General features: G+C 38.5%; 2 protein-coding genes across 2 annotated transcripts; one reads left to right on the top strand and one right to left on the bottom strand.

Moving 5' to 3' along the window:
* Positions 1–3,822: 3,822 nt before the first annotated feature.
* On the bottom strand, positions 3,823–7,718 carry LOC110377307 (caprin homolog). The gene is made up of 4 exons (XM_021336142.3): positions 7,464–7,718; positions 6,584–6,766; positions 6,259–6,425; positions 3,823–6,103 (listed from the first exon to the last, which is right to left on the bottom strand). The coding sequence occupies exons 1-4, from the start codon at positions 7,584–7,586 to the stop codon at positions 4,750–4,752; spliced, it is 1,827 nt and encodes a 608-aa protein (XP_021191817.3). The 5' UTR covers positions 7,587–7,718; the 3' UTR covers positions 3,823–4,749.
* A 1,231-nt stretch (positions 7,719–8,949) lies between these two features.
* LOC110377334 (single-stranded DNA-binding protein, mitochondrial) lies at positions 8,950–10,196 on the top strand. The gene is made up of 3 exons (XM_021336188.3): positions 8,950–9,140; positions 9,587–9,662; positions 9,766–10,196. Exons 1-3 carry the CDS (start codon positions 9,123–9,125, stop codon positions 10,107–10,109), a joined length of 438 nt encoding a protein of 145 aa, XP_021191863.2. The 5' UTR covers positions 8,950–9,122; the 3' UTR covers positions 10,110–10,196.

The raw sequence follows: 10,196 nt of genomic DNA, 5'->3' as shown, positions 1-10,196 counted from the left end.
AAGGAACGAGAAGATAACATAGGTTCAATTGGTAAATCGTGAGTGTTAGGCTACATGGAGGGAATGAGAAAGTACCTAGGTATATCGGGTGTGTCGTTCATAATCACATTAAATTAAATGCATTAATATACTGGTTAATATATGTCGATTAACACAAAGATAAAAGAAAAATACGTTAAAATAAAAAAATGATTTTTGCAAACAAAGTAAATGGAATAAAAATGTGCAAAAATTAGAACACCATATAAAAGTCAGTCATTACAAACAACTGAAATTCTCCCTTGAAAACTGACAGCTGTCAACTGATCAAAACATACGATATTCCTAACTTTATCTCTGCTTTACACATGATGTTGTAAATTATAAAAACGAAAAATGACTTCTGTGGCTAAACCACTGAATGGATTAGGTTATTTTTTTTACAATTCGCCATAGAATATCATAAAGTATATGTGATATGATTTAATGTGATTGTGAACGACACACCCGATATATCTATGTCACCGTAAGATTACAAACATCGTTAGATTGCAATCTATCTCGAGAGATTGTAAACTGTCGAATTATTGTGAACCGTAACATCTGATTGCAATTTAACGCATTATTTTTCGCTATATTATAATCTATCGATGAGAAATTGTCAAATTGTCAACTGTCCGAAAGCTCTCCCTGATTGGTCAGTCTTTTTGTAAGATCGACCAATCACGACCAGCCGTTCTGTTGCCATGGAGTTCCCGTAGAGTTAGGAATGAATTTGTGTTTGAAGACAAACTGATGAGTAAACTACCTAATTGTTTTTTTTTTTTTTTTTTATAAAAGTTTCTTATAATTTTCCAATTTCATTTAAATAAAACTACTTTTACGGATTTTATCGCGGTCGGTTTTAAACGTCGGGATTAAATAATATAATATAACCGCGATAAAATCCGTAAAAGTAGTTTTATTTAAATGTCTAATATTCGCGTAAGTGTCAGAAATCAGTATGTTTCCAATTTCAATTTGTGTTTGAAGAATAAATATTTCGTTACAATTTGTTCTCTCCATATGTCAGGAATATTAATTACATACTCGTACTAAATAATAAATACTTGAAGAATTTTTGAAGAGCATTTATTTTATTTAACTGACACCTCTATTTCATTCCTAACTCTACGGGAACTCCATGGGAACAGAACGAATTATTGGTCGATCTTACAAAAAGACTGACCAATCAGGGAGAGCTTTCGGACAGTTGACAATTTGTCAATTTCTCATCGATAGATTATAATATAGCGAAAAATAATGCGTTAAATTGCAATCAGCCCCGGATCTTCAATTTTTTTTAGGCGGGGCAAAAACTGAAAAATGCCGCCCCGCCTATTTCTGTTTATTTCCACCAACGAAAGTCACTTTTTTGGTATGTAAAAGGACTTAAAAAAATGTGTCCAAATCATTGTAGGCTCAAACAGTTGGCCAGGTTTATGTTATGAAAGTTTTTATCGGATTTAAACCAAATATTACGGATTATTTTTCCGACCCAAATATCGACCAATAGAATTGCACCATTCGACGTCACGTGGTACAACCTACATGGTATTATACTGATAATTTTTTTTGAATATTTTCTCTGGTCGTTGCTACGTCAAACTGACAGGTTGTGGCCGACATTTGGGACGGAAAAATAATCCCCCGAATACCACACGAGCTTCAAAATTATCTGGCATTTCCGATAATTTTGAAGCTCTTGTGGTATTATAAGTGAAAATTTAGCCCAAACGTACTTAATTATTTGTTTGTTGACAAATGCAAAAATGAGGGCATATAGTTTCTGAATACACGAGCGAAGCGAGCGCGAAATTTTCATCGGACTAAAACAAAATATTACGTAAAATTTAGCCCGTACGTACTTAACTTTTTGTTTCTTGACAAACACAGAAATAATATAGTTTCTGAATTTTATTTATTTTTTAACACTTAAAACCAAAAACTATGTAAAATGTATGCAAGTGCCCCAGCTTGCCCCAGTGTGGCTACGCCCATGAAGGTAATGTCTGTGTAATATTGCGCGAGCGAAGCGAGCGCGAAATTTTTTGAGTCTACGACACAAAAGTACCTGATTGAGCAGGCACATAGTCAAGCAACAAGTAGCCGCGAGCGTAGCGAGCGCGAACTCTTTTAAGTTATTTGTTAGAATTTAATTTGTGAGTCACAAATTAAACAGGGAATTATGTACAAATAACCGTGATTAGAGCGAGTGCCATTTGTGTTCCATGATGCGGTGCGTCAATAAAAATAATAAACCATCAGAAAAACAGTACAGAAATGTCATTTAGCCGCGAGCGTAGCGAGCGACAATTTTTTCACTTAGTTGGAGGATGAAAGAAAAGTGAAAAATAATCAAAATGATCAATGAAATAAAGCGAAAGCGACTTTTTTAGAGACTTTGCTTGTCAGTATCATGATACAATGGAACTTCCTTATGAAACGGGTGTAATTTCATCGAAATTTCCTGGTGGTGGGGCGTCCCGCGGCGCCCCTGAGACCGAGGCGCCCGGGTTATTCGCACACTCTGCACCGTAGGTTAAGACGGCCCTGTAAGTAACTATTATGGTAATCTGTGATGTAGGATTTAAAATCAGGCAGCCGCCTGATTTTGCCGCCCCCTGAATTTGCCGCCCGGGGCATGGGCCCCGGCTTGCCCCCCCCTAGATCCGGCGCTGATTGCAATCAGATGTTACGGTTCACAATAATTCGACAGTTTACAATCTCTCGAGATAGATTGTAATCTAACGATGTTTGTAATCTTACGGTGACATCTACATAACATGAACAAAGTTCTTGGCAATCCAGATGGTGGTTCGGAACATCATGCGAGTACCGTGCCATTATTCTTAGGTGAGGCATTGGTCCGAAAGTCGACGAGAAAATAACGGCGGGGATTATAAGTTCAGCATCGGCAGAGTTTATACCACAAGCGCGCAATTTGATGCTAGCCGCTGGAGGAACCTATATTAAAATTTATTGTATGATGACCACGGTCCAGGTACCTACTATCAGATTGGTGCAAGAGGATTCAAAATCACTTTGTACCATTAACACCTGCTTACATTGTTTTGTTTGATTCAGTTTGATAAAATACAACTACTAACTATTTTACTTGGCTGATTGAAAGTTGCCTATCTGACAAGTGACTGATTAATTATAAAGCCTTGATTATCTAGGGTGACTCGCTAAAGGAGCTATACTCCACCTGCGGCCTGACGGGCCGTTGGGATTGGCCCATCAGGATCAGCCCCGGGTGCCAACGAAATGCCTACTCGCCGGTTCTAGGATAAGTCATCAAACAGGGGCCCGATTCTCCTAATTTTACTTAAGCGACCTTCGATTGACGTTCGACTCGATTCGACTGATATCCAATCCCGACTCGATTACGATTGAAGCGTATGTGGCATTCCGCTATTTTTGCTTTGAAATAAACGTGTTTATCCTTTTCTGTCATTCAATAATGAACCATTTTGTCTGCAAATGATTTATGATTGCAAAATGATTGTACAACAAACTACCGTATAGACCAAAATCATCAAAATAGCAGACCAATCGCACACCAATCAAATGTCAATCGAATACGATTGGTCTTTTATTAGTAGCAGAATGCCCGATATGGTTAAAACTGCTATTACGATCAAATTGCGATTCGATTTCTATTCGATTTTGACATTATTAACTTAGGAGAATCGGGGCCCAGAAAAAAATCGGCTCGCTGCGCTCGCACTATCTGTCTTTGTAACCCTATTAAAAAGGTTGAGTATGGCTAGCTGGGGTGATTATAAAATAAAACTGGTCTTAATTTTATAGAATACTTTTAATTTGCTTGCACACAGCCTCTATTGAGAACAATGTAAGGAATATGTAAAAAGCCTGGACAAGACAAACAAAAATATTTCAGGGGAACCAAATACCACAAACATCAATCAACTTGACGACAATAGCTCTATTTGAAAGATAAATAATTACAAGCAAAATCAAGTAGAGCTATTTACGAACAGATTGGAACTTATTCCAGTTACATACATAATTAATGTGATATGGCCAGTTCTGTTTCTTAACTCATAAAATGTCAACAGGTATAAGTATTAGGTATCGCATACCAGTTCAATTCCAATATAATCAAAAACAAAACTCAAAAAAGTTGCGCAGGAATAGTAGCAAAATTATAATGTAATTGAGATGAAAGCTTTATAATAACTTTGATGTTTTATGAGAAACAAATATGTATATAATATCTTAACACATTTATAATTACTATTTTAAATCAACTGTATTAAAAGTACAAAGATCAATGTGATTTGGAAAAAGGTCCCAGTTGACAGTGTTTAGTCAGTTGTGTGCACATCTCCTGTACTTATATTATCACGAGGACGAGGCACGCACGAGGTACTGAGCGACTGACGGCGGCCACGAGCGGCCTCTCGCACCGCGTCACTAGTCACTTGCGTGACATAACTTATACAAGTACGTAAGTATTAATAACTGCATATATCATACATCTAAACTCAAGTAACTTATTTTTTATTCAGTTTCAAGTTTTAATATTTTACTTTTTTTTTATTATTTTTTTATTTATTTTTATACCATAATCTCTCGTTTGTTAACCACAGCGCGTTGTTGCCGGTGAAATCTGCCTTCCACGAATGAATTTGTCCGTCATATTAATACATTTTTATCGTGGTAAAGTCGCTAATGCAACAATACCGTCGAGATCCACAAGAACTATTCAACTTTTTCGGGTTTTCGGGTGTACTGCGGACGAGGAGGCCGCGTCGCGCCGCGAACTCCGCCACGAGGACCCCCTCTGCCGCGACCCTTGAAGCCGCCCTGGTAGCTTTGGTTATCATTGTATCTGTCGCGACCACCATTTTCATTTTGTTGGTGGCTATCACCAGTGTCACCATTGCCATAATATCCGTCGCGGTCGTCACCCCCGCGACCTTGATAGCCGTCTTTACCATGTCTGTTTTGATATCCGTCGTACTGCCTGTTCTGGTAGCCATCTTTACCGGACCTCCCCTGATAGTCACCAGGGTGCCTTCCACGGTATCCCTCACCACCTTGTCTGTTCTGGAATGCTCCGCGACCTCGGTGACCGTTTGGAGCACCTCTGCCGCCGCCACCACCACCACCGCGTCCAAATCGTCGGTACCTAGCTTGGCCATCACCTTGTCCGTGAATTTTCCGATCTCCACCATCATCGCGTTCGGGACTTCCACTCTCCTTGACTTCATCTTCATGTTTATCATCTGCAGATGCAGAGACCGGGCAGTCGTCGATGGCGAGCGGGGCGGGCTGCGGGTTGGGCGGCGGCGCCGGCATGGCGGGCACGTGCGGCAGCGGCGCCACGAGCGCGTGGCCGGCCGGCACGCCCGCCAGCGCCACGCCGGGCGCGAAGCCCGCGTGCTCGGGGTGCGGCGGGAAGTGCGGCTGCGGCGGCATCGGCAGCGTGCCGGGCTCGGCCACGCGCCCGCCCGGTAGTTGTACGAAATGCTGGTTTGTGAAAGTCTGCGAAGGAATCGGCGCAGGTGGCGACGGCTGATTAGCTATGACCGGGGGTTGTGGTGTGCCGACGGGACTGTCAATTTCAGACTCTTGCAGAAAGAAGAAGTTCTGAGATCCAATAACCTCAGCAATCGGTCTCTGTTGAGGATATTGCTGGGCAAAGTATGCATGTTCGACTTCCTGCAATGTGATGGGCGGCAGCGGCCTGAGCGGATAGGCAGGCGCGGGAACGACAGCGGGCGCAGGCGGCACGGGCAGTGCGCCGGGCGGGTACGCCGCCGCCACCTCGGGCTCCACTTCATTATCCACTACTTCCACAGGCTCAGCTTCAGGCACCACAACATGACTCTCTTCAACTTCCGATACTACAATATCTGCTGAACGGTCAAAATAGCCACATTCATGCACTGCACTCACAATCTCCTTGATATGAGTATAAGTGGTGCCTAATATTTCCTTAGGCTTCCCATCTATTATAGCATACAGATGTTCAGCAGCTTTTGTGGTATGGATATGGAATCCAGGTTGGCCTTCCTCATTCACTTCGTGTTTGGGGGTCACTTCAGGATACCTGAAATATTTATTTTTACATTTTTTTTCAGTGAAATTAGCATAAATAAAAGCTGTTACTGATGTTTTTTTTGCAACATGACTTTTATCTGCATATAGAGTAGGCGCAACTCAATGCAGATGAAATTAAGAAAAAAATCTTAGAATATCACTTACAGATCATCCAAAATTTTCAGATCCTCTTCAGTGAGCTTCACTGCGCCATTGGTTCCATTCAGAAAGTCATTTCTGGCTTCCGTATTTCCCATTTGGTTCAGGCAGTCCAAAACAAGTAAGACCTCTCGGATTTTACTTGTTTCTGCTGCATACCGCACCCATGCATCCTATATAAGAATATTTTGTAACATAATGGATACTTTCTATTCCGTTCAGATTACTTAAAATTAAATTTCGAAAAATTAAATAAGAGGTGTGTGACATGATTAGAAATGGAATTACTTGAATTCAAAAATAAGTTGGGTATAACACACTAAATTGGTACCTTTTTTGCTTGTTTTTTAGCTTCACGTTCTGCAGAAGTAGCTATTGATGTTACTTGTTTTGATAGGTCTCTCGCAAATTCCAGGGTTTGAGCGACCTCATCATATTTAGCAACTGCTACTTTTTGATCGCTGTTGAGTTCTTTTCCAGCTTTTTGCAAGTCTCTATATGATGTTAGCTTGCTCTGTAATAAAATAACCAAAAGATATGTTACACAAACATAGCATGAGCATACATAATAATATGTCAAACTTTATATACAATCTAAAATACTAATGATCTTTCATTTAAGATATTCTGATTTCCGATCCTATATACAATATCATGAATGTGTTCTACAATATGTTCTAACAATATTTTAAAATATTTCAGTTCCACTTAAAAAGTAACAACAGTAAAATATATTTCCTGAGTAACTATATAATAATATAGAACTATTAGTAATTTTAATTAATAAAGGTTGCAGCTATGAATGACTAAAAATTCAATACATAAACTAAGTTTCAATATTTATATAAACTAAGATAAGATACTGTTGTCTGATTTATTTAGTTTGTTATGAATAGTATACAACATAGTATAAAATTCAGTAATTAAAACTACTTCATAATATTGCTAATGCTGAAAGTGGCCGCTACTGATATCCTTGTAAAATGTAAACTTTAGGGCGTCATGGTATTGTATCGTCAACATAGCATGAGCACATGTGTGAAAATGGCGTCAAGTCTGCGGCAATATTTTACGCTGTGAGCGGGCAAAAATTAAGCAGTTTTAGGCATTGCGTGTTCATCAAAAACATCACACGAACAATAGCTAAGATAAAATAGTTACTCTTACTAATTAAAACCGCTCATAACTGTTTATAGTAGCTAAGTACATACCTTTCTTTTCTCCAAATTACGGATTTTGTGTTCAATAATTGTCATAATTTGTCGTATTGGAGAATTATCCAAAGCCTCCGAAGAGGCTGGTTTCTCAGACTTTGCATTCGCAGCTGAAGGCATCCTTCACAGGCAACAACTCTTCCCGGATTGCGTATGGTGGTGGTTGAAGAGATAGAGATAGAATTTTCTATCTATCTTTATAACCACAAAACAACTGTCATTCCGAGATGAACGACGCAAGTCGTAAGAGCATTTCTCTTGTTAGGTTGGTATACATGGTGTTTTAATTTAGTGTGGTAACATTTAGTTTCTAAAAAACCGTAAAATAAAATTGTTTCCAAAAAAAAAACAAAATCAACTTCTGGAAATATTGAATATATTTTTTAATTTCTTGTTAAAGAAGAATGATGCTCCGCTGATGAGAATGATGATGTCCTCTCAGACGTGTCCGTCGACGGCGACACTCTGTCAATTCCCGGTAATCTGTCTTCGCTCATGGGCAACCGGCAGTGCTTGACTTGCGAAGCCGAAGTCCGTTTGCATTATAATACGTAATTATACGACGGCTTAGGATGAGTTGAGAATGATGACATTGTCATCAACATCTCCACATTACTTGCGGTTTTGGCCGAGGTTGGGCGAATACGCAGTCTTGAGGATGGCAGAGCACTTCGACTTAGGCCAACTTTCCCGAGTTGCTTTATGATCAAACTATAATGAGAGGTTTTCTTTTTGAGAATTAAAAAAATCACAAAAATGTCTAGATGGCGCTGCACATTGTTGTACTAAGTAGTTTACTAAGTGAATAAACCAATATATCTGTTTAACATAAACAATTCATTTGTACTTAATTCTGTAATTTTTTTTTCTTCATTCTTTATTTCTTATACCGAGTTTACACTCTCGCCTCGCGCCTCACCTCGCGCCTCGCCTCGCACCTCGTCTCGCAGCTCGCGAGGAAGCGAGTGCCTGTTTACACTCTCGTGCTTTCGGTTTGCGTTGAGCCAGCAACGCTCGCATCCCTTGCGCGGCCCTTTGACTCGTGCCCAAAGTTTGAGCTGAGACATACGAAATTCAGATTTGTGGATAAATTGTTTTTAAAATCTCTTGGGACATTCGGATAATAATCTGACCAATCTGACTAACTTCTTTTCTCCTTTTAATCCATTTTTACGCATTATTTTCTCCTTTTTTAAATTTTGAAGACAGAAACGTTTCGTTATACGACATGAAAATTTTAAGACGTTAATAAGATATGGCGTTCCGTTCGGTTTCTTGCATTCACGTCCCTAGGTCAGCGCCATCTAGTCATCAGCTAGAAAAATAATATTAAAGAAAATCTCTTATTACGAAACGGGTAAGTATTTTATCTGTAGTTGTCATATTATAACGATTTCTCATCAAAAATTACATCTTATCGTAAACGGTGGAATAGGAAGATAGGAATGAATAAACCATGAACAAACTAAGCCAAAGTGTCACACGCACATGTCAAGTGTCAATTAAATTATTCAAACAAACCTGTCAAATATACAGACTGAAAAAAATAGGAATAGGGGTTATAATTTTAATAGTATTGTGTTTTAACATTTTGGAATATTTGAAACGTTGCGAACAACAATTTTAATTTCTAGTTAGGATTTATAAATCGTCGTCATGTTACCTTCGCTCAGGGTGAGTAACGTTTTCCTATCCATTGTAACGTGCATGATTTACCGGTCATCGAGTATAAACCGATTTAGTAAAAAGTTTATTAAGTACAGATTTTGCAAATGATGCTGTAGATTTACCAGTTGGCTTCTTTTGATGGTGTATCACGATGAATAATCTTTTTCAATGTGATAGTAGCATTTGTCTAATTTCTAAACTGCTTATTCATGTTTTTCTTACGTTCTAAGTATATTACTTACCGCTTTTGCGAAGTTTAATGTATGGTGAGTAATTTATGTTAAACTGTTTCACTCGCGTCCTTTTTTCGTGAATTCAGTACTTATAAAAGATTCCATACCCAATTTCATAATTTCTGCAAAACGTTTAAAACAAACAAACCCACATTCGCATTTTAATGAGTTACCTACGATAAATCTATTGCTATAAGGTCTAAATATGTTGTATTGCAGATACCAAATATTTTGCGGAATGTTTCTGGATTTCAACAAACCCTAATGAGACACAATTCTCAAAAAACTGAGAAAAGTAAGTACTGGCAAAGATAATCATGTTTATTAAAGAAAAAAAATGAATAAATAGAAACTCTGTATTGCATACTTAAAATCTACAAAACTCTTTGTTCTTCCAGCAATAAATCAAGTTACTTTGCTGGGCAGAGTTGGTGCTGATCCACAAAAGCGAGGTTCGGAGGAACATCCAGTGATAAACTTTCCACTCGCCACTCATTACAGCTACAAATATGAATCTGGCGATATACTGCAAAGAACTGACTGGCACAGAATAAGTATTTTTAAACCTGGCCTTAGGGATACAGTATACAAATACTTGAAGAAAGGTCATAGAGTTTACATAACTGGTAAATTGTCTTATGGAGAAATCAAAATGGATGATGGACAAGTAAGATCTGCTTCCACAATAATAGCAGATGATGTGGTATTTTTCCAAAATGCTCCACCAGAAGAAAGTTCATGAAGAAAATATTGTTTCTAACTGTTATGTTTAAGTACAATTTAAGAGTAGTTTGATAGATGAATAAAGAAGTTAATTAATATCACTTAA

The sequence above is a fragment of the Helicoverpa armigera genome, chromosome 10, assembly GCF_030705265.1.
Source record: "Helicoverpa armigera isolate CAAS_96S chromosome 10, ASM3070526v1, whole genome shotgun sequence".
In the NCBI taxonomy this organism is placed as follows: Eukaryota; Metazoa; Arthropoda; class Insecta; order Lepidoptera; family Noctuidae; genus Helicoverpa; species Helicoverpa armigera.
This window is presented reverse-complemented; position numbering and strand designations above follow the sequence as displayed.

Coding starts and splice junctions, on each gene's coding strand:
- LOC110377307 (XM_021336142.3), bottom strand. CDS start 7,586: ATGCCTTCAGCTGCGAATGCAAAGTCTGAGAAACCAGCCTCTTCGGAG. Junction 6,767..7,463: donor GTAATTTGGAGAAAAGAAAG/GTATGTACTTAG, acceptor ATTTTATTACAG/AGCAAGCTAACATCATATAG. Junction 6,426..6,583: donor CTAAAAAACAAGCAAAAAAG/GTACCAATTTAG, acceptor ATTCTTATATAG/GATGCATGGGTGCGGTATGC.
- LOC110377334 (XM_021336188.3), top strand. Junction 9,663..9,765: donor TTCTCAAAAAACTGAGAAAA/GTAAGTACTGGC, acceptor TTGTTCTTCCAG/CAATAAATCAAGTTACTTTG.